At 40.0% G+C, this 24872-nt stretch overlaps 1 protein-coding gene across 8 annotated transcripts in view; it reads left to right on the forward strand.

Annotated features, from left to right (window-relative positions):
- CAST (calpastatin) overlaps positions 1 to 24872 on the forward strand; it is a 124996-nt gene that overhangs the window by 79808 nt on the left and 20316 nt on the right. For all 8 annotated transcript variants that reach the window (XM_061189467.1, XM_061189472.1, XM_061189470.1 and 5 more), the window contains 12 exons: positions 872 to 970; positions 2494 to 2574; positions 3225 to 3263; positions 3754 to 3846; positions 3992 to 4081; positions 5214 to 5315; positions 8617 to 8700; positions 15891 to 15938; positions 17102 to 17197; positions 18884 to 18979; positions 22347 to 22448; positions 22924 to 23007. In XM_061189467.1, coding sequence (XP_061045450.1) covers positions 872 to 970; positions 2494 to 2574; positions 3225 to 3263; positions 3754 to 3846; positions 3992 to 4081; positions 5214 to 5315; positions 8617 to 8700; positions 15891 to 15938; positions 17102 to 17197; positions 18884 to 18979; positions 22347 to 22448; positions 22924 to 23007 — 1014 coding nt within the window. The remainder of the gene's footprint in view (positions 1 to 871; positions 971 to 2493; positions 2575 to 3224; positions 3264 to 3753; positions 3847 to 3991; positions 4082 to 5213; positions 5316 to 8616; positions 8701 to 15890; positions 15939 to 17101; positions 17198 to 18883; positions 18980 to 22346; positions 22449 to 22923; positions 23008 to 24872) is intronic.

Below are 24872 nucleotides of genomic sequence, written 5' to 3' on the forward strand. Positions count from 1 at the left end.
ATGCACCTTCTTTAACCAGAGGTATCACTAAACAATGCCAGGCACTTCTTCATTCTGAAATTCCCAATTGAATCAGTCTAAAGCTAACAGGCCTCACATGCTATTACACAATCAGGTGAGTGCCTAAAGTTGTAGTGGAAGTGTGGTAGTTGCAAAAAAAAAATGTAAACAATCATTTTTAAGCTGAGTTAAATAGTAAAGGGTCTTTCCTCAAATTGTTTGCCCCTTCAGATGTAGCTTATTCTTCACAATGAATCGTTCTTAACCTCAACAACAGGATGGTGGCACTCCTTCATTCATAATACTGATTTAAACCCATATTGACAGAATAAACTGTCACTTCTTGTAAATTTAACATCTCTTTCAGGGAATTTCTGTTTGTAAACATCTTCAGACAAGCAAGTGAACAAAAAGCCACAGATGAATAAAAGAACACAGGGCAATCCATTTTTGAAATATATTTTATTTGGAAGAGGTGGAAACGATCGATAAGCAAAAATACTAAGCATTTCCTCTCTTGCATATAGCAACATGATCATAATTCTCTGTAGTTTGTTTCCTTTTTTCTTTAAACTATCAGTACAGTGGTCTGGCAGCTGTAATGAACCATACACTTGTTCATGTAGTTAATGCCTTTAGACTTATTGAAATTGTGGTTCTTAACCTGAATGTGGCTTTCTATCTTGCCAACCTAGAATCTGTACTCTGGGACTTTAAATAATAAGTTCTATTACAGACCAGATTTTAACCATTTAAGAACTTTTGGTGTTTGGTATTTTTCTACACAGAATTTTTTTTTCGGTAGTTAAAAAATCAAAATGAAATATGTGTAACAAATGACATTTACATATCTGCTCTTTTTGTTTTCCAGTCAGGCATGGGTGCTGCTTTGGATGACTTAATAGACACTTTAGGAGAACCTGAAGAAACTAAAGAAGATAATACAACATATACTGGACCTGAAGTTTTGGTAAGTGATCTTGATGTTGATAAAGATTCATACTTAATGAGTAGGAGAGCTAGTAGGTCATGGTCATGATGCACAAAAGAATACATAGTGTTCTGTCACTTGGAGAGAAACAGTATGCTGTCAGTATCAATAATAGCAACTGAAAATTAGTGTTGTGGATGGAAACTGTCCTAAGGTAGCTATGTGATTCCGTTGATCAGCAAACACTGATTGATTGTCTCTGCTGAGACTGCAGCTGAGATATAGTCTGTTGGATCACAGAGACTTATTTTCTTTCTTCGAGGCTTAAGTCCAGTGGACTTCAACTTATTTTAGTTTCCAGATATTTCCCATCCTATCACTTGAACTTGTCTTGATTTCTAGATATTTTCTACCCTCAGTTCATCTCTATTCCTGATTCATAAAAAGCAAGAAAATTATGTTCCTTGGCATTAATAAAAGACATTCCATAGACTGTAAGAAAATATTGCAACAGTCATAACAAAGGATTTGTTTCTAGAATTTATGAAGATTTTTTAAAACTGAGAAAAAGACAACCCAATAGAAAATTAGGAGAAAATTTGGCCAATAGACACATGAAAGTCTCCCTAGTAATTAGGAAAATGGTACTAAAACACAGACAGATAGCACTTCACACTCACCTGATTGGCAGAAGTGTAAAAGTCTGACAACTGGCCCAGAGCCTGTGGATATCACATGAAGATGTGCACACCCTCTAACCAGCAATCCCACGTCTAGAGAGACTTGCTGGAGGGAGCCTTGCCCAGGTGTATAAGGAGTTCTAAGAACAGGTGAAACATTTGGAAATGATTTTGTTCAACAGGAGATAAGATGATATAGTGGAACACTTTATAGTGGTTAAAATGGCTTATTCATGTATCAATGTGGATAACATTACAAAAACATAACTTTGAATAAAAATAGTACATTACCAAATGACATAAGAATTTGATACCATTTATATAACACTTGAAAATAGGCAAAGTAATGGTGTATATTGATTATGAGTATCTACATGTGGAATAATTGTTTTAAAATATACTCAACTTTACACTGATGGATGTGATAAAGTTCAGGATGATGGCTATCTCTGGAAAACAAGGAAGAGGAATTGGGTTGGAGAGTGCTAAAAAAGAAACATCACTCTGATTTTTTTCTTATTACATAAGAAATAACTAGATCTGTTGAGTTATATAGAAATTCACTGTTATCAACTGCTCTTTTGTAGGTATAGAAATATTAGATAATGAAAAATATTTTTAAATAAAATGCATTTTATATATGAATCAAATTTAATATAGTGGTTTGAATATTTTATAGCATTACTAATGGGTTAAGCCAATTAAATATGGGCAAGTATTTGTGGAAACTTAGAATTTCAGAGTTATATAAAATATTGGCTTCTAAATGATTTATATTTACTCTCAATAGTTCCATAAATTAATAATGCAATAGTACTTTGGCTTAAGAATATGTATATAACATTCTTAGCTAATATCCCTATGTGTACGGTTTTCTTCTAGGATCTGATGAGTTCTACTTACATAGAGGAATTGGGTAAAAGAGAAGTCACACTTCCTCCAAAATATAGGGAACTTTTAAATGTAAGTTAAACAATCGTTTACTTATACTTTATTGTTTCTTTTTTGGAATTATAATTTTTATCACATTAATATATCCAGTTTTTTTAACTTAGATAATATAATGGGTGTGCGAAATTGTCATTACTCTGAAGCTCACTGTATTACTTTGGTAGGGCTGCCATATTGGAGTATCACAGACTGGATGGCTTAAACAGCAGAAACTTACTGTCTCACAATTCTGGGGGCTAGAAGACTGGAATCAAGATGTGGGCAGGGTTGGCTCCTTCTGAAGGCTGTGAGAGGAAGATCTGTCTCAGGCCTCTCTCCTTGGTCTATAGATACCTACATGTGGAGTAATTCCACATCTTCTATGTATACATATCTGCATGTCCTCTTTTCTCTACGTGGATCTCTGGGTCATTTCCCCCTTTTATAGGAACACTGGTCCTATTGAATTAGGGCCCCTTTTAATGTTCTCATTTAACCTTAATTACCTCTTTAAAGGCCCTGTCTTCAAATACAGTCATTCTGAGGTCCTAGGGGATAGCACTTCAGCATATGAATTTTGGGAGGACACAACTCAGCCCATAGCATTCACTGAGCTATGCATTTTACCGATTGTAAGGATTAATTTTGCCTTCTCAGCATCATCAAATTAATATTTGTTTCAGAAAAAAGAAGGGATCACAGGGCCTCCTCCAGACTCTTCGGTGAGTTCACATAAATGTCTTCTAAGATCAGATTTAACATTTTTTGTATCTTTGGTTGGGGGGATAGAGTTATCGATTCTGTATTTTGGGATTATGACTATATTAATCTCTAAATCAGATGAAGTTTCCATCTGTTCAGAGAACGGGGGTGGGCCTGGGGGTTGTTTCAATGAGTGTTTATTTCCTAAGTAGATTTTTTGAGGGAAAGAAGAATGGGGCCAAGAAAGTTTTAGGATAAAATAAATGTTAAAAAAATAAGATGAGAATATCCTAACATGTAATATATTGAGAAGAGAGAAACAGGAAAATAATATTTATTGAGCATCCGGTTTCCTCCCAAACATAGGCTTTCATCTGAGTTATTTCATTAAACATCTCATTTGGTAGTCAAGGAATTGCAAAAGTACATTCTTCGTTTGCTGGGTTTATAATCTGATCTGTCACTTGAATGATTCCCACGTGTGACCCGTCGTGCTGCCTGTTTCTTTAGAAACCCCTGGGGCCCGATGATGCCATAGATGCCTTGTCATCAGACTTCACCTACAGTTCTCCTACAGCTGATGGGAAGAAAACCAAGAAAGAGGTATTGTTTTTAATGTAATGAGGGAAACTTGTTAGAAACCATCTCACACTTTAAGACACCAACAACTTTTTAGTTCTGGTTATTACAATTTGGTTAATACATTTCCTTCTTCTGTAAGTCAAATCTTTTGTATTTTGTTTTTCAGAGGTCTACAGGAGAGGTTTTAAAAGCTCAGTCAGCTGAAGTAATCAAAAGTGCTGCTCCACCCAAGGAGAAAAAAAGAAAGGTGGAAGAGGTATAAAAAAATTACTTCTTTAAAATTAAGCATGGTCCGCCCGACAGCAGTTGCTTTCCTGAGGCTGATCTAGCTGATTGGGGAGAACCCCAATAGTGCATCGCACCTACTGAGCGTCTTTGCTCCCTCGGGCCTGTGTAGACTAGTGAGACCAGTCAGGGTTATATTGGTCATCTCCAGGCAGGCCTGCTCTGTTTCTACAAATGCTTAGGGGTGATTTCAGCACGCTTGCCTTGGTTGTGGAATAAGATTATCTCACCATCACACTACACAGAAGAGCAGGATCCCAGAGGAACTGCACTCTTGGGACATCAAATCTTCAACTTGATTTTCTAAAGGAGTCTGAGTCCTGGGAATCACTAGGGGGATGTTGTTATAGCTGCTTCTCTCCACCTTAACCACAGTTGACTATAACTTAATTCTTGTGAATCCTGAAAGGTGGCCCTGCAACTCTGGGCTGGATGAGAAAACATGCCCCACCTGCAGATGGTCCAGATAATCCAAGGAGCTGTTTCTGTTGGGGCTGCTCTGCCTCTCGCTCCTTGGGTGGGCGGTTTATTTTTATCTGGCTTGAGGAGCCCTGAGAGTACCACAACCCTGGGAGTGGGAGTTTCTACAGCCATCAGCCACTTCAGGGCCCCCTGCTTCCTGGGCTTAGCTGAAGTCGTTCTGAAGGACAGGGTTGTCAGAAGTCATTTTTAGAGACACATTTTTAGAAAAAGAAAAGCAGGGTAGTGCAAGTTTTACTTCTTGCAGCTTTTATTTTGATATGAGTATTTTATAATATAATTATGATTACAGTTACACTTCTAGCTTGCTAAGTAAGAGGTGAAGTGTACCACTTCTAGCTTGCTAAGTAAGAGGTGAAGTGTTCCCTGAGAGCAGGGAAACGAGTCCTGAGCCCCAGTTTTACTGTAGAAATGAGTCCTAAGCCCCAGTTTTCACTCACTGGTAAGTTCTTCTTTCTTTCTCTCTTTTACTAGGTTTTAAATAAAATTGCCTTCCTAGAGTCCTTCCCCAATCCAGAACTTATTCTTAGAGATTAAAAATTTTGAATTTCACAAAGAAATGGGTGGATTGTTTAGGTTGAGATGTTCTCTTTTTAATGTACAGAATTTTTTTTCCCTCACAGGACACAATGAGTGATCAGGCACTCGAGGCTCTGTCAGCTTCGCTGGGCAACTGGAAGCCGGAACCTGAGCTCGACCTCAGCTCCATTAAGGAAGTCAATGAGGTACTGACCTTGGAGTTCACATACAAAGCCTGTTAGTCTTCAGGTTACAAGGTTACAAAGCTAATGCATTACACATGTTTAGAATTCTTGTACCATTTTTATTTTCTTAGAGATTTTAAATGAACTGTTCTTTGTCCTGCCTTACTTTCAGGGTCTGGCTAATTTAGGTATTTATTGCTGGGGAGTTAGCAACCAGAAAGGATATTTCAGTGTTTGTCTTGTTAACCATCTAGAATTTTAATATTTAAAATGAACACTAATCTTCTTTGCCAATTCTCAAACGACACCTGACTAGACAAGATAACACGGAGGCAGTGGCCTGGTGACAAATAGTTTTGTCTGCTCTCATGGAAACTGGAAATTTGTATTTTCAAAAGGTTCCAGGTGCTTCTCTTTATAAGGAGAGAGGGAGATGGTTGCAGATGGGGTGGGAGATCCTTTTTATAACTATGGGGGAAAATGTTGAAAACTTGTCTCAAATTAGAATAAAATCAAGCAACAATTACTTTATAACTGAATTTGCTGCATGTTTAGAGTGTGATGCTGGGGAGTGTTTACCCCACTGCACACCAAGACCTTAACAAGCCTTACGAGCCAAAGCAAGCTTGTATTTGGCGGAAGGGAGTGTTCATATTAAATTTCAATTTTTAAAGAATTGTTTAACTGAGTCCTCTGGAGGAAGAGAGGAGGGAAAGCATAGAGCCACCCTGCGGGCGTCCTTGGCCAGGCAGTGTGGTGTTGGGGACCCTCAGGAGCGCCAGCCTATCAGCTCAGGGTGGGAGCTGGCAGTTGTCGCTGTCACAGTGCTGCTGCCTCCGCTGTCACTTCCTGTTCTGAGTCACTGGGGAAGGTGAGTCTCGCTGACTCCCAGCAACGCCCCCTGAGTCTGGGACTGCCCTGGTCTGAAATGGGCCAGTTTCTATCTTCGACTTTCGTTGAGGGCTTGCGGGGCGCAGTGTGGCACGACAGGCTTTGCGAAGGCGAACACAAGGGAGCAGGGGAAGCAGTCCTTGTCCTCCAGGACCAAGTAATGTATTGGGAGAAAGGGAAACTTTGATTACAACACAGTGCGAGGTGCACAATGTCTCAAGGAAAGGGTGGTCCTGGCAGGACCCTGGCGGTCCACCACCGAGGGCTGCATGGCAGCCAGCCAATGGCACGTCTGCCTCAGGCTGTTTACAGATGATTAAGGTGATTTAAGAAGACGATAATTTGGGGACAGAAAGTATAAACATAATCCCAGGATGAAAAGACTCTTAGAGTGACTAAAATCAGATAGGTAGATGTGGAAAAGTTATGTAAAAATAACTTTTAAACAGTTTGGGTTTAGGGATGCATATAAATGTATTAAATTTCCTCTAGAAAGTTAGCAAACTCCTAAAATTTGAACAAAAAGGACTGTTCTACTCTTAACACTAGTTTTCCTTTTTAATTATGTACAAAGTATAAAGATTCTCCAATCCTCTGGATTCTTAAGTTGAATTTTTAGTACCTGATGGTGAATTCACTACTCCCTCGGTAGTCTGCTGTGATAAGGCTCGTAGAGGTCGATATGCTATAGGAGTGCACGGCCACTCCAGCACGTTCTGCACCCGATGATGCTTCAGAGAAGAGGTCCATGCCCACTTGTCATTCTTATAATGTATCATAATGCATTTATTCTGTAGTGATACCTCATTATTAATCTCCCCTGTTTCTAGTGTAGTTACCTAGTCTGGAACTATTTCAATTCAGGGGATGTTTGTTTTCTCCGCCTACTGGATACAAACCACAATGCAGTCATTTAAAGAATATAAAGATCAAAGAATAGAAAGGATCTAGCTGTGCATGTGACTCACTGTTCACAAGCCTAAGTGGAGAGGACAGTCCTATACAGGTGACTCTTTCATGAGGACTGTTTTATAGCCAGAGACCTCACAAATCCCTGAACTGGGGAGTGCCACTATATAACAGGACTTCCTTCATATCCTGCAGTAGAATGTAACTGGAAATATTTTTTTAAAAATCTTTTCATCCCAGTTATTATTCTATAGAACAATACAACTATAATTCCAAAGCCTAGAAAAGTACCTGGCTTATTAAAAGTGCTCATTAAATATTTTAAAATTAATCAACTAACTAAGTATTCAATGGAGAACCACAATCTTAGGCTGAGATGTAGATGGGAGCAATAGGCTGAGCTAGAATCAGCTAAATACCCACGCCACCCCCCCAGCACACACACACTTTTGTGCCCAGGAGCTCCTTGATTTGTGATTTAAATCCATGCCTTGATACAGGTACAAATTATTACATATCATGGAACTTTGCATTACCCACCAGTAGTTTAAAATCAAATGTTATATCCTAGAAGCCACTGATCTGCCGTGGAACTGCACTTTTATTTCTAATGCATTTGGTTGTGCATGATTCAGTAATCCAGTGATGTCTTGGTGTTACTGAAGGGAGTTCTTTTAAAAGTTGTAAAACCAGGGCTTCCCTGGTGGCGCACTGGTTAAGAGTCCGCCTGCCAATGCAGGGGACACAGGTTCGAGCCCTGGTCCGGGAAGATCCCACATGCTGCGGAGCAACTAAGCCCATGTGCCACAACTACTGAGCCTGTGCTCTGGAGCCTGTGCTCTGGAGCCTGTGCTCCGCAACAAGAGAAGCCACTGCAATGAGAAGCCCACGCACCGCAAAGAAGAGTAGCCCCCGCTCGCCGCAACTAGAGAAAGCCCGCACGCAACAATGAAGACCCAATGCAGCCAAAAATAAATAAATTAAATAAATTTTTTTTAAAAAAAGGGAAAACTAATTATCCATGGATCAGCCAAGATTTGTGATGGGTTGCCTCTCCCCTTTCTGAACTGTGTTTAACATTCATGAGAATTGGTTGTTTTCTCCCCCTTAGATAACTGCCTCATTGAGTACGACAGATGAAGGCTGTAAAATAATTGCAGCCAGCTTGTGCACTGTGCTTACCTTTCTTCAAAGGATATTTTATTTAATTTTCTCTGCTGATCCTTACAACTCAGCAAGCTAGGTAAGGATTCTCAGTAGCCCCATTTTACAGCTGAAGAAACTGAGCCGAAGAAAGTCTAGGTGGCTTCCCAAGGTCATAGAGACAGGGCAGGGACACCTCCCCGGGATTCCTGGCTGTGTTGTTGTTTTCTCCATCACCCTACACTGCCTTCCTCCTAACTGCTCACCGGGCACTTTAATCTGATTTGGTCTCCTCCACGACACCCATGGAGAACATAAAGTGATGTCTTATTTTACATGTATTATCCAAATGCTTATTTTTTTTCTCCACCTTCTTCAGGCAAAAGCCAAAGAAGAGAAACTAAAGAAGTGTGGTGAAGATGAGGAAACAGTCCCACCAGAGTATAGATTAAAACCAGCCACGGTACGTTGTTCGCCACGGTGCGTGACAGCAGCTCACTCCTCCTGCCTTCGCATCACATTTTGTCCTGTCTGTCCCCATGATGCTTAAGGACGTGTCTGATATTAACTTTGAAAACCCTGAACCCTTTATTCTCTGTCTTCTACAGTTGGACCCTTTAAAATAGGGTTTCCTAAGTAATGACCATGTGGTCATTAAAATTCCCACAAATTCAAGTGTTTCAACTATTAACCATGCTTGACATAGGTCCTTAACCTTAAAGCAGAAGGAATAATTTGGGAATAATATTTTCTCTAACTGCTATATGGATAAAAGCACATAGATCTTCTAAGTGGTAGATAAACATACAATGATTTACCAGTATCCTCAGTGAAGATGGTTTTGTTATTGTTGGTTTCAGTTTGATGTGAAGATGGTGGACTTATTCCTGTACTTATATTTGTAATTTATCTTTGAAATAATACATATAAACATATGGTGGAAAATAGCTACAATGCTTATATATGGAAAGTTTCTCATTTTTTAGAAACACTCTAAATTGTGAATTCTGAAAAACCAGTTTTATAGGAATGATATCTTATCTCTTCACCCTGGGTTGGAGAATTGAAGCTTTTTTCTTTCTTTCTTTTTTTTTTTAATCAGTCATCAATTTTATACACATCACTTTATACATGTCAATCCCAATCGCCCAATTCAGCACACCACCATCCCCACCCCACCGCAGTTTTCCCCCCTTGGTGTCCATACGTTTGTTCTCTACATCTGTGTCTCAACTTCTGCCCTGCAACCCGGTTCATCTGTACCATTTTTCTAGGTTCCACATACATGCGTTAATATACAATATTTGTTTTTCTCTTTCTGACTTACTTCACTCTGTATGACAGTCCCTAGATCCATCCACGTCTCAACATATGACTCAATTTCGTTCCTTTTTATGGCTGAGTAATATTCCATTGTATATATGTACCACAACTTCTTTATCCATTCGTCTGTTGATGGGCATTTAGGTTGCTTCCATGACCTGGCTATTGTAAATAGTGCTGCAATGAACATTCGGGTGCATGTGTCTTTTTGAATTACGGTTTTCTCTGGGTATATGCCCAGTAGTGGGATTGCTGGGTCATATGGTAATTCTATTTTTAGTTTTTTAAGGAACCTCCATATTGTTCTCCACAGTGGCTGTATCAATCTGCATTCCCAGCAGCAGTGCAAGAGGGTTCCCTTTTCTCCACACCCTCTCCAGCATTTGTTGTTTGTAGATTTTCTGATGATGCCCATTCTAACTGCTGTGAGGTGATACCTCATTGTAGTTTTGATTTGCATTTCTCTAATAATTAGTGATGTTGAGCATCTTTTCATGTGCTTCGTGGCCGTCTGTATGTCTTCTTTGGAGAAATGTCTATTTAGGTCTTCTGCCCATTTTTGGATTGGGGTGTTTGTTTCTTTAATATTGAGCTGCATGAGCTGTTTATATATTTTGGAGATTAATCCTTTGTCCGTTGATTCGTTTGCAAATATTTTTTCCCATTCTAAGGGTTGTCTTTTCGTCTTGTTTATGGTTTCCTTTGCTGTGCAAAAGCTTTTAAGTTTCATTAGGTCCCATTTGTTTATTTTTGTTTTTATTTCCATTACTCTAGGAGGTGGATCAAAAAAGATCTTACTGTGATTTATGTCAAAGAGTGTTCTTCCTATGTTTTCCTCTAAGAGTTTTATAGTGTCCAGTCTTACATTTAGGTCTCTAATCCATTTTGAGTTTATTTTTGTGTATGGTGTTAGGGAGTATTCTAATTTCATTCTTTTACATGTAGCTGTCCAGTTTTCCCAGCACCACTTATTGAAGAGACTGTCTTTTCTCCATTGTATATCTTTGCCTCCTTTGTCATAGATTAGTTGACCATAGGTGCGTGGGTTTATCTCTGGGCTTTCTATCTTGTTCCATTGATCTGTGTTTCTGTTTTTGTGCCAGTACCATATTGTCTTGATTACTGTAGCTTTGTAGTATAGTCTGAAGTCAGGGAGTCTGATTCCTCCAGCTCCGTTTTTTTCCCTCAAGACTGCTTTGGCTATTCGGGGTCTTTTGTGTCTCCATACAAATTTTAAGATGATTTGTTCTAGTTCCGTAAAAAATCCCATTGGTAATTTGATAGAGAGTGCATTGAATCTGTAGATAGCTTTGGGTAGTATAGTCATTTTCACAATGTTGATTCTTCCGATCCAAGAACATGGTATATCTCTCCATCTGTTGGGATCATCTTTAATTTCTTTCATCAGTGTCTTATAGTTTTCTGCATACAGGTCTTTTGTCTCCCTAGGTAGGTTTATTCCTAGGTATTTTATTCTTTTGTTGCAATGGTAAATGGGAGTGTGTCCTTAATTTCTCTTTCAGATTTTTCATCATTAGTGTATAGGAATGCAAGAGATTTCTGTGCATTAATTTTGTATCCTGCAACTTTACCAAATTCATTAATTAGCTCTAGCAGTTTTCTGGTGGCAGTTTTAGGATTCTCTATGTATAGTATCATGTCATCTGCAAACAGTGACAGTTTTACTTCTTCTTTTCCAATTTGTATTCCTTTTATTTCTTTTTCTTCTCTGATTGCTGTGGCTAGGACTTCCAGAACTATGTTGAATAATAGTGGTGAGAGTGGACATCCTTGTCTCATTCCTGATCTTAGAGGAAATGCTTTCAGTTTTTCACTTTTGAGAATGATGTTTGCTGTGGGTTTGTCATATATGGCCTTTATTATGTTGAGGTAGGTTCCCTCTATGCCCACTTTCTGGAGAGTTTTTATCATAAATGGGTGTTGAATTTTGTCAAAAGCTTTTTCTGCATCTATTGAGATGATCATATGGTTTTTCTTCTTCAATTTGTTAATATGGTGTATCACATTGATTGATTTGCGTATATTGAAGAATCCTTGCATCCCTGCGATAAATCCCACTTGATCGTGGTGTATGATCCTTTTAATGTGTTGTTGGATTCTGTTTGCTAGTATTTTGTTGAGGATTTTTGCATCTATGTTCATCAGTGATATTGATCTGTAATTTTCTTTTTTTGTAGTGTCTTTGCCTGGTTTTGGTATCAGGGTGATGGTGGCCTCATACAATGAGCTTGGGAGTGTTCCTTCCTCTGCAATTTTTTGGAAGAGTTTGAGAAGGATAGGTGTTAGCTCTTCTCTAAATGTTTGATAGAATTCACCTGTGAAGCCATCTGGTCCTGGACTTCTGTTTGTTGGAAGATTTTTAATCACAGTTTCAATTTCATTACTTGTGATTGGTCTGTTCATATTTTCTGTTTCTTCCTGGTTCAGTCTTGGAAGGTTATACCTTTCTAAGAATTTGTCCATTTCTTCCAGGTTGTCCATTTTATTAGCATAGAGTTGCTTGTAGTAGTCTCTTAGGATGCTTTGTATTTCTGTGGTGTCTGTTGTAACTTCTCCTCTTTCATTTCTGATTTTATTGATTTGAGTCCTCTCCCTCTTTTTCTTGATGAGTCTGGCTAATGGCTTATCAATTTTGTTTATCTTATCAAAGAACCAGCTTTTAGTTTTATTGATCTTTGCTATTGTTTTCTTTGTTTCTATTTCATTTATTTCTGCTCTGATCTTTATGATTTCTTTGCTTCTGCTAACTTTGGGTTTTGTTTGTTCTTCTTTCTCTAGTTTCTTTAGGTGTAAGGTTAGATTGTTTACTTGAGATTTTTCTTGTTTCTTGAGGTAGGCTTGTATAGCTATAAACTTCCCTCTTAGAACTGCTTTTGCTGCATCCCATAGGTTTTGGGTCGTCGTGTTTTCATTGTCACTTGTCTCTAGGTATTTTTTGATTTCCTCTTTGATTTCTTCAGTGATCTCTTGGTTATTTAGTAATGTATTGTTTAGCCTCCATGTGTTTGTGTTTTTTACGTTTTTTTCCCTGTAATTCATTTCTAATCTCATAGCGTTGTGGTCAGAAAAGATGCTTGATATGATTTCAATTTTCTTAAATTTACTGAGGCTTGATTTGTGACCCAAGATGTCATCTATGCTGGAGAATGTTCTGTGCGCACTTGAGAAGAACGTGTAATCTGCTGTTTTTGGATGGAATGTCCTATAAATATCAATTAAATCTATCTGGTCTATTGTGTCATTTAAAGCTTCTGTTTCCTTATTTATTTTCATTTTGGATGATCTGTCCATTGGTGTAAGTGAGGTGTTAAAGTCCCCCACTATTATTGTGTTACTGTCAATTTCCTCTTTTATAGCTGTTAGCAGTTGCCTTATGTATTGATGTGCTCCTATGTTGGGTGCATATATATTTATAATTGTTATATCTTCTTCTTGGATTGATCCCTTGATCATTATGTAGTGTCCTTCCTTGTCTCTTGTAACATTCTTTATTTTAAAGTCTATTTTATCTGATATGAGTATAGCTACTCCAGCTTTCTTTTGATTTCCATTTGCATGGAATATCTTTTTCCATCCCCTCACTTTCAGTCTGTATGTGTCCCTAGGTCTAAAGTGGGTCTCTTGTAGACAGCATATATATGGGTCTTGTTTTTGTATCCATTCAGCAAGCCTGTGTCTTTTGGTTGGAGCATTTAATCCATTCACGTTGAAGGTAATTATCGATATGTATGTTCCTATGACCATTTTCTTAATTGCTTTGGGTTTGTTTTTGTAGATCCTTTTCTTCTCTTGTGTTTCCCACTCAGAGAAGTTCCTTTAGCATTTGTTGTAGAGCTGGTTTGGTGGTGCTGAATTCTCTTAGCTTTTGCTTGTCTGTAAAGCTTTTGATTTCTCCATCAAATCTAAATGAGATCCTTGCCGGGTAGAGTAATCTTGGTTGTAGGTTCTTCTCTTTCATCACTTTAAGTATATCATGCCACTCCCTTCTGGCTTGTAGAGTTTCTGCTGAGAAATCAGCTGTTAACCTTATGGGAGTTCCCTTGTATGTTATTTGTCGTTTTTCCCTTGCTGCTTTCAATAATTTTTCTTTGTCTTTAATTTTTGCCACTTTGATTACTATGTGTCTTGGCGTGTTTCTCCTTGGGTTTATCCTGTATGGGACTCTCTGCGCTTCCTGGACTTGGGTGGCTATTTCCTTTCCCATGTTAGGGAAGTTTTCGAATATAATCTCTTCAAATATTTTCTCGGGTCCTTTCTCTCTTCTCCTTCTGGGACCCCTATAATGCGAGGAATGTTGTTGCGTTTAATGTTGTCCCAGAGGTCTCTTAGGCTGTCTTCATTTCTTTTCATTCTTTTTTCTTTAGTCTGTTCCGCAGCAGTGAATTCCACCATTCTGTCTTCCAGGTCACTTATCCGTTCTTCTGCCTCAGTTATTCTGCTATTGATTCCTTCTAGTGTAGTTTTCATTTCAGTTATTGTATTGGTCATCTCTGTTTGTTTGTTCTTTAATTCTTCTAGGTCTTTGTTAATCATTTCTTGCATCTTCTCAATCTTTGCCTTCATTCTTATTCCGAGGTCCTGGATCATCTTCACTATCATTATTCTGAATTCTTTTTCTGGAAGGTTGCCTATCTCCACTTCATTTAGTTGTTTTTCTGGGGTTTTTTCTTGTTCCTTCATCTGGTATATAGCCCTCTGCCTTTTCATCTTGTCTATCTTTCTGTAAATGTGGTTTTTGTTCCACAGGCTGCAGGATTGTAGTTTTTGTTGCTTCTGCTGTCTGCCCTCTGGTGGTTGAGGCTATCTAAGAGGCTTGATGGGAGGCTCTGGTGGTGGGTAGAGCTGACTGTTGCTGTGGCGGTCAGAGCTCCATAAAACTTTAATCCAATTGACTGTTGATGGGTGGGGCTGGGTTCCCTCCCTGTTGGTTGTTTTGCCTGAGGCAACCCAACACTGGAGCCTACCTGGGCTCTTTGGTGGGGCTAATGGCAGACTCTCGAGGGCTCACGCCAAGGAGTACTTCCCAGAACCTCCGCTGCCAGTGTCCTTGTCCCCACGGTGAAACAGAGCCAGCCCCCGCCTCTGCAGGAGACCCTCCAACACTAGCAGGTAGGTCTGGTTCAGTCACCCCCAGGGTCACTGCTCCTTCCCCCGGGTCCCGATGCACACACTATTCCGTGTGCGCCCTCCAAGAGTGGGGTCTGTGTTTCCCCCAATCCTGTCGAAGTCCTGCAATCAATTCCCACTAGGCTTCAAAGTCTGATTCTCTATGAATTCTTCCTCCCGTTGCCGGACCCCCAGGTTGGGAAGCCTGACATAGGGCTCAGAACCTTCATTCCAGTGGGTGGACGTCTGTGGTATAAGTGTTCGCCAGTCTGTGAGCACCCACCCAGCAGTTATGGGATTTGATTTTACTCTGATTGCGCCCCTCCTACCGTCTCACTGTGGCTTCTCCTCTGTCCTTGGACGTGGGGTATCCTCCTTGGTGAAGTCCAGTGTCTTCCTATCGATGATTGTCCAGCAGCCAGTTGTGATTCTGGTGTTCTCGCAAGAGGGAGTGAGAGCACGTCCTTCTACTCCGCCATCTTGGTTAATCTCTCGAAGCTTTTTTCAATCTTTCATTGATGTAGCTGCATCTTTTTAGCCAAAGAACGTTTTAAAAAATTCTACTTCCTTATCCAAAAGATGGAAATTATTTTTCAGTAATTTTTTTTTAATTTTATTTATTCATTTTTTTATTTTTGGCTGCACTGGGTCTTCGTTGCCGCGCGTGGGTTTTCTCTAGGTGTGGCGAGCGGGGGCTACTCTTTGTTGCGGTGCGCGGGCTTCCCATTGCGGTGGCTTCTCTTGTTGTGGAGCACAGGCTCTAGGCGTGCAGGCTTCAGTAGTTGTGGCATGCGGGCTCAGTATTGTGGCTCGCGAGCTCTAGAGCACAAGCTCAGTAGTTGTGGCGCACAGGCTTAGTTGCTCTGCGGCATGTGGGATCTTCCCAGACCAGGGCTTGAACCCATGTCCCCTGCATTGGCAGGCGGGTTCTTAACCACTGTGCCACCAGGGAAGTCCCTTCAGTAACTTTTAAAGAAAAGTAATTGCATTATATTTTATAGCATTTGGTTTCTTGATTTTTACAGCTCAACTCCTTATTCTGATACTTTATAAAAAAATTAATTTGAAACACAAACTCACTCAGATATATGGCAAAAAAACCAATCTCTCCTCATATCCTGGAATTTCTAAAACAAACTTAATGGGACAAGAAAACAAAATTTTCTATTTCATTTTAAATGTATTTTTAATTTCATTTTACAGGATAAAGATGGAAAACCACTCTTGCCAGATGTTGAAGAAAAACCCAAGGTTAGGAAATAAGTTTTTTTGATACTTAAAAAACAATAGAACTGTAAGGTATAAACAGATAATTTTGACAGACCAGATCTCACTGTAGAGACTTGCATGCCAGCCTACTATTAAGGAGAGAGGAACTTTTGACAGCAACACCTGGCTTAGATCTCTGACTTTTTTTCACATATTTTAATGATTATTTATCTCATGAATTATTACTAAAATATTACAAATTTACAGGTGATGTTCGTTGAACATTAGGAGCCGATATCAAGAGGGCCCTTAAATTAGGTTGTTAGCGCTTGGTTTGATCCTAATTACAGCATCAAGTGCTCTAATGATTCTATGCTGCCTTTACTTAATTTGGTGTTAATCAGCATAGTCACCTATCATGATGATATTAAGCAACTACATTTATTAGTCACTTATTATGTGCCTGACACTACACTAAATGGTGTTGTGTGTTATCATTTTGAGTCCTCACTGAATGAGGAAGGCACTATTATTATTCCCATTTTACAGGTGAGGAAATTGAGACACAGAAGGATTCTGTAAATAGCCCAAAGTCAAACAGCTAGGGAATAGCAAGGCTAGGACTCGAAACTCTGTCTATCCAACTCTGGGGCCCAGCTTCTGAATTACATGCCATTCTGTCATAGATTAGAGCATGTGGAGATTTTGACTAATTACAGTAAACGAATAATACCACTTCACCTGAGGGAACTAGGGATAGCAGAACTTTCCTGCCAAAACCCCATGTAGTCATAGGGAAGGAGTATATGATCTATGTTTCCTCTGACTTATTCATAAGGGAAGTCGCTGGAAGTAGAAAAAACAATCATATAAGGAAAAACGATAAAGATCTTCATTGGAACAAACAGGCAATCTTATTTGAGCAAAATTACTCTGAAATTGAAGTATCAGGAAAACTTTTAACTAAATAAACCATTAACATGTTTATGGTACTGAGGTGTTTAGTATTCCTTATTTGTTGCATGACATTTACCTTACATTGATAAATGAAACATATACCCTGTATAAATTAACTTTTGGTTTTAGATCCTAAAATATGACATAATATGTGTTTACCAGAAAACCGTTTTCTCTATGAAAGCTTTTTTCTTTTATCAAAGTAAAAATAATTTTCTTCATATTATATAATATTTCTTATGTTACAGCCCCTGAGTGAATCAGAACTCATTGATGAACTTTCAGAAGATCTTGACCGATCTAAGTGTAAAGAAAAACAATCTAAGCCAACTGAAAAAACAGAAGTACGTTTCTAAAAATAAAAATCTCTAGTTTTTGTTGTTTTTTAATGTTTTTCTATAATCTTAAAAATGTGAGACCAAAACTTTTAACAGGAAGTGGCTGATAAAAAGGTCCATTTTGCCATCTTTTTTCACATGCGGTTTTCATCTTGCCTGTTTCTGGATGTGCTTTATTTTCCCAGGCTGACCCTCATATTCTTGCAGTTTAAGTCCTTTAATTAATTATTCCTTCAGGAAGGCATTCACACCCATGCTTTTCTTTCCATTCCTGCTTCTGTAACTGACCTAGTTAAAGTTGTCATCACTCGTCACCTCAAGATGGCAATGGCCTGTGTCTTTGGTCTCCTTCCAGCCCATCCCATATGTCCACCGGCATTATTCTTTCTCAAGCATGTTTGTAGCCACAACATTCCCCTGCTCCAACCCTCAGGAGCTTCCCATTCCCTACAAAAAAGTTCCTGTTCATGTATTTGGGCCCCAGCTTCCTTTCATGCCAAGGTGTGTCCCCCTATCACTAAACTCAGGTTGTAAGTACTTGTGTGTTTCCAAGGCTGTTCTCATATGGTTCCTTCTGCATAGAATAACCTCTCCAAATTCTAGATCAACTAAAATCATAGTCATCCCTTTAAGGCTCAGCTAAAATATGGCCTCTGTCTCCTGCATTTCCCTCCCCAAACCTTACCACCCTTCCCACTCTTATTAAGCAGAATACAACACACCAGGGAGGTCTGTCATGCTTTCTTTATATATCCCTGTTGAGCCATTTGTTGCAAACAAGGTTTTAGCTGCACTGGTCTTTACTTCTAACATTTATACATATTTTTAAATAGTAAATTCCTTGAAAGAAGAGCTCATGCCCTATTAATGATCATCTGCTGAGCACCTTGCATACAGGATAGGCTTCCATAAATGTCTGGATTCAGAACAATCTGTTTGAAATTTTACTCTTGTAACAAAATAGCACAGTGATTCTCAAACTTCAGTACGCCTCAGGATGACGTGGAGTGTTTGTTAAGGCACACATTACTGGGTCCCGCCCCCAGAATTCCCGATTTAGTATGTTGAGGTGGGGCCCGAGAATTTGGATTTCTAGCAAGTTCCCTGGTAGTGTTGAGGCCGCTGATCCAGGGACCTCACTTTTAGAACACCTGGGATAGTCTTACTACCTTGCATTTGTATGTAGCTATTTACAATTTACAGAGTGCTCTTAGATATACAAAAATGAGGTATTTAAATAAAATATTGTATTGCATTTATAATTGGTATATTATTATTGTTACATATTATATGATGGCAAATAATATAAATAATAATAATTGATAAAATTCACTGAGCTTACTGTGTTCCCAGGTACTATGCAAAGCACTTAGCATGTTTTATCTCATTCAAGGCCCCTGTCAACCCTTGAGATGTAGGTACTATAATTGTTCTCATTTTGCAGATGTGGAAACTGTGTCTCAGAGAGGTTTAGTAACCTATCTAAGGTAAGAGGTGAAACCAAGGTGAAGTAATGGTAGCTGAAGAGTTTCAACATGCCTTGACTTATTTACTGCTCAAAATCCTTGGGCATTCAAGAAAGTCATGCTCACAGCATATGGTGTAGCAGACTGTATTGCTGGCCTATCATTGTTCAGTCTTAATAACCGGATATTTCTAAAAATTCATCATTGTACCTGCTTTTTTCTGCAGGAGTCTCAGGCTGCTGCCCCTACTCCTGTGGGAGGGGCCGTGCCTCGGACCACCTTGTGTTCTGTGCAGTCGGTCCCGCCCCCGTCAGCCTCGGCGGTGAGTGGTCCTCTGGGCACTGAGAAATGTCTTGAGAAAGTAATGTTCTTCCTCCCCTGCCCTTTCTGCTGTGTATTACCGTCATATTACTTTATTCTAACAAAATAAAAATAAAATCTTAGATAGCTATATTATCCTCTGTTTAGGCTTCTGGGAGGAGCTAGAAACTCAGGCTAGATTTAAATTTTTAATTCAACTGCTGCAAACTGTTTTGTTTTGTTTTGACCTTCTGAAATTGTTTCTAGCTCCTCGGCTACTGTGGTTAGTCATGCTTCTTCACTTTCCTGTGTCTTTCAAGCTGATTTGGTGTCCCACAAATAGCCCGATATTACTTTTTATTGACTCTCCTGGTGGAATCATCTGCACCTTTGTCATCATGACTCCTCTTCTCTCCCAACTGAAGGGAGACAGGTGGACTCACTTCCTTTCCCCTTCCTTCTTTTCTTGCCTCTCTCTCACTTTCTAATTTTTCTATAAGGTATGATATTTAACTAGTTGAATCTGTTTTCTTTGGAATTCAGTGAGTTTTGTTTCCATTAGCAGATAGAATCTGACTCAGAGAATAAGAGCTGATGGAACTATGTTTCGTTAGTACAGACTTAGTGAACCTACACTCTGAATAACTAACTTGTTCTAGATGCTTTGCAATATCTTCTCATTAAATTTTCACAAGGACACTGTGAAGGCTGTTCTGATCATGTCTCTCTTATAAACGAGGGAAATGAACTTCGAGTTGACCTTGAGCAATTCACTTAACCTTTCAGGGCCTCAGCTGAGATGTAAGATACGGCCCCTGCTGTCAGCCCCCTTCAGGTCTAGTTTGGATATGGGCCAGGTTCAGGCTTACAGTTTAGTTTGATCATTCTCATATGGGAAAAGGGCAGCAGGAACATGGGTGAAGGAACTGCTTTCCAGGAGGAACTCGAAAAGGCTTGCAGGTGGAGGACAGGATCCTACTGAGAAGTGGGAACAGCACTGTTTTCCTGGGGAGACCAGCAAACCCAGGACAGCCCAGCACAGAGGTGTGGAGCCCTTCAGGTATTGCGGTATGTGCATTTAGTTGTTTGAGAGAAGAGGGCCTTGGAGAAGGTGTAGGACAAGAGTCCTGGGTACCCTGAGTGGCTGCTTCCTGCCGGGGAGATCCTGGGTGCCAGCTGCAAGTCCCCTTAGAGTCCAGGGTCTCCCTCCTGCCTTAGACAGGACGTGACCTCCTTTTTATTTGGTGGGAGAGTCTCAGGATACCCTCCAAAAACTTTTACATTGTGGGATTCAGGCACAGGCCACAGTGGTAAAGAACAGGAGAGGAAGAGAGAATCTGGGAAGAGACTGGTGAAGGAAGTAGGCACAGAGGCGTGATTGGAATCAAAAAGACAGTAGCCAATATTCCAGAGCAGAACTCTTGTGACCTAAACATGTGTCATCTACCTGTTGTGTCAACTGTGACTGCCAGGGCCTTAGAGCCGAGTTAGTTCCTTTCCAGCTTTATCCTGACTGTAGAGAGTTGAGCATTGGATTTTTAATGGAGAGGGAAAAAAAAAAAAAAAAAAGAGCTCTTGTGTTTCTATTCTCTGACCGCCTTTCCTGGGCCTCTACTCCACCAACTCTGGTTACCACAGTTGCCGAGTTTATCATCACTGAGGTCAGTTGGCATTTCTGGGACTGTGACACCCATGGGAGCCAGAAAGAACAGCCGCAGAGTGTGATAAAGGTCAGAGAACTCAAGAGAGGCTGGAGGATCAGTGAGCGAAAGGAAACAGAAAGCCCAGGGGAAGCAGATGAATGTCTGCCCTCTGCAGTTCTTGTTGTAGAAAAAGAAAGTTTATTGAGCAAATCCAAAGACCTGAGTTCTAGTTCTGAACCTGACAACAAAAATAGAAGCTTTTGTCGTTGGTCCTATTTCCAGATTCTTTAGCTCTTAAGACTGCTGCTTCCCCTAGCTTTTCTAACTCGGTTTCACTTATTTCTTGAGCCAAAGAGCACAGGCTTGGGAAGCAGTAGTTTCCAAAGATTCTGCCTCAGAGAGTAGAAAACAGAAGTGTGAGCAGGTGACTTGGATCAGGTAGCAATCAGGTTGCTTGGCTAAGACTTGGGGACCGCTGCAGCTCTTAGTTAATATCCCAAGCAGGTTGGAAACATCAGGGATGTTTGTTGCCCCCCAGAATAAAATCTATGCAGTGTCCAACCACTAGATGGTGATAAATCACTTTCCACTCGACGGCCCTTTTTTCACTGGTGATCTTTACTTTTGTGGTGCAGCTTAGCAGCAAAACAACTTTTCTTACTTAGGATGATGGCTAATCTATATAAAACAGAAAGACGCTTTTACTCTAAAATTACAATATGTACTCCATGTGAAGTCATATTCTTTTACAATAAGAATAATCTTTGAGACTGTTTAATTCAGGAGCTTTCACACTTTTGACCAAGACCAGAGTTGGAAATTCATGGATTCTGCAACCCAGGACCCACACAGTAGAACAATAGTTTAGTAAATGGTACTAATCCTTGATATGCATGATGCATTCTATTTTATATTCTTCATTTTAAAAAAAGTCCTGACCATGAACTACTAAATTGATTTTAAGAGCTCGTCATGTATGGATCATGACCTGTGGTTTGGAAAAAGCTGGATCTATCCTCTCTTTAGCCCAAACATAATTTATCCTTTATTTTCCCTTTATGCCGTTTATGTTCTGTGTTCATCCAGTTTCATTTTAAATACCACTGTGGTCAGAGCTCACTATATCACAGGGAGCACATTTCATTTTCAACAACTGGACCACAGGTAGACTGTTCTCATTGGGCCACTCAGGTTAATAAGTCACAGGCCGTCACCTGAACTGGCGTGAATCCACTCTGACCAGTAGAAGCCACATAGAGAACACAAGCTTCTGTGCCTCGGTAGAGGCTCAGCCGGAGCCATTGCCTCCGGGGCCCAGCTGTTTCACTGGGAAGAATGTCCTCTCGAGGGCTTTTCTGAAAGCTTTCCTGTGCCATCTCTAGAACAGTCACATAAAGATCACTTCTTTCTTCTTTCCTGGCTTTCAGCTTCTGTGTGGTGTTACCCATTCTCTTAACTTCCTAATTTCTGAACCAAAACGCGGGTTAGATCTTTAAAGTTTCTCAGTGTCAGTACATAAATTGCACACACTTAATGTTTAACATAAGAAACTTGCTCTAATTTTTAACACTTCAGGATTTTTAAACATAGATTCTAATTCAGTTGATTGTTTAGATTATTAAAAGATGACATGTGCTTCTTATCTAGGCCTGAAATAAGGATATGCTCATCTGAATTGTTTGTTGTAGTCTCTTTTAAAAGGAATGCTTAACCACCTACTTTGTATACCCCCTGATGTGCTTTTAGAAGGGCATGGGGCCAGATGATGCTGTAGAAGCCTTGGCTGGAAGCCTGGGGAAAAAGGAAGCCAGTCCAGAAGTTGGAAAGCCTGTGGAGGATAAAGTCAAGGTAATGGCAGCTCACATACTTCATAGAAAGGAACTATCGTTGATCGCCCTGACTCCCCAGATAACTCAGTCATTTTTTAAAATTTCCTACAACACATGACTAGCTGTCTTTCTCTGTTATTGTGCATGTCCTGTTTAATAAGCAAACCCTGAGTGAGCATCAGTGTTTAGGTGCAGCAGTGGATGGCTTGCGCGCAGGTATCAGAGTTCTGAGTCTCACCTTGTCCACCTGCATTTCCATTGCTGAGGACTCAGGAGAGAAGTGGCACTGCCTCTACCGCTCCTCACGGCTGCCTCTTAGCCCAGCAGGCTAAAAGTGGTGCTGTCTGAGCCTGCTAAACCAGGATACAGTGTCAAAGATAGAGTTGCTGTAGGAACCTAACAGTGGATTTGTTGACCTCAAATTTAGTCACTCAGGCATCCACTTTATGAGAAAAAGGTGTATTAACAATGAAAATGGTTTAATTTTTATTCAGGAGAAAGCCAAAGAAGAAGATCGTGAAAAACTTGGTGAAAAAGAAGAAACAATTCCTCCTGATTATAGATTAGAAGAGGTCAAGGTAAACAGGCTGGGATCTTTTTCTAATTTATTTGAATTTATATTGAATTTCATATACATGAAGAAGGGACATGTGAACAGACCTGGGATATAAAGATCATGTTTCTTAGTATTTCAACATCAAATAGTATCAGTTCACTAATACCCTGTTTGCACACCAGCTATGAAACTAAAATATTCCCAAGTGGCCTTTTACTTTTACTCCTCCCTTAGGTGAAAGAAATATAATGTCTTTGCTACCTAATTTTTGCCTGTCTAATAGGTGGTTTGTTAGAGTACCAGAAGCAAAGAAAACTTAGGAAACCTTTATACAGATAGGAAAACCAAAATGAGCAACAATCACTTCCTGAAGAAAGATTTACAAACCTTAAATATAAGTTGACAAATAAGAGAGCCTACTTGACGTTGAATATAGTGAGTGATCAACTGACCCATTTCTTTTATTTTGAACGTAGCTTGTACAGAACAAGTGACAAGGGGGCGACCACCACTTCATGAATAATGCAGGAAAATCAAATTGATGCTCCTCGTATTCATGCAGGCGGACTAGTCCATTTATTTGGCAAAGGCAGGAACTATACTGAGCTTTCCCTGATTGAAAGTTTATTATTCTGGATACCTTTAGTCTGCTTCCTTTCTGCATTTCACAATTCAGTTGAAACCATGGCATTTCTATTCATTTCGGCTTGTTCGTTTGCAAGGTTCTTAGACTCTGTGGACCTTAAGCAGCTGTCACATTTGAAAAAGGCTGGTCAAGTGCCCGTAACTCTCTTCAGAGTAGGAGGTTGGTTACTATCTCTCTCCTTTTGCTGAATTTTAGTAGCAGTTTTTAAGAATGCAGCTGATTAGCTTTCCTGACCGCTTTATTCTGCGGTAGTTTCATCCTTCTCTGAACTTGTTGATCCCACCCATGATTACTTACCTGTAGCTTTATAACATTTCCAGGTGCTGGCTTGATCTCTTGTTTAAATCCTATGTTGTTGTTCTTCAGCTCTGCTCCCATCAGGCCTCTTCAGTAGATTCAGCTCCCTGAGGGTAGACCACAGGTTCCCCCTTCCAGACACGGGATGATCTCACTTTGAGTGTGGAGCAGATGTGCCCTCGTCCCTGCTCCTATGTGTCACTTGGGAAATGTGCTGCCTTTGCAGCTAAGGGATGGTGGAGAGCAAGCCTCAGGCTCTGTTTCCCTCCTCACTGAACAGTGAGGACAGTTTCCCTCCTTACTGAACAGTGGTCAGAAAGTACACGTGAACGTGCAGAGGAGGCGGAAACGGGGGTAAAGGAGTTTGCATCTCCATTGCGTCTCCTTGAATTTTAACAAAACAAAAAACACCTTGACCAGTTCATCAGGAGAAGTACACGGTTGACCCTGGAGCAACACAGGTTTGAATTGTGTGGGTCCACTTATATTCGGATTTTTTTCAGTAGTAACACTACAGCACTATACCTTCTGCAGTTGGTTGAATCCATGGATGCAGAACCACAGATACAGAGGGCCGAGTATAAATTATACACAGATTTTTGACTGCTTGGGAGGTCCATGCCCCTAACCCTCATGTCTTCCAAGGGTTAACTGTGTGTATAAAGAGAGAATCTTGCACTTATTTTTGCGTGTGTAGATACATGGGATTTACCATTTATTTATAAATCTTCTTTTACTAAAGAGCCCCAAACGCTTTATCGATTTTGTCCTGTTACTCAGAAGTGGCACTCAGAGTCATTTGAAGGTTGGCATCATCTGAGCCTCAGGGTGAGCTCCCTGAAGGCAGGGATTTGTCTGTCCTACTTTCTGTGGTATTCCCGATGCTTAGTAGAGGGCTTGGCGCAGAGGTAATTCATACTAGTTGGATGTGCTGCCTGTACGGT

The sequence above is a fragment of the Eubalaena glacialis genome, chromosome 4 (assembly GCF_028564815.1).
Source record: "Eubalaena glacialis isolate mEubGla1 chromosome 4, mEubGla1.1.hap2.+ XY, whole genome shotgun sequence".
In the NCBI taxonomy this organism is placed as follows: domain Eukaryota; kingdom Metazoa; phylum Chordata; class Mammalia; order Artiodactyla; family Balaenidae; genus Eubalaena; species Eubalaena glacialis.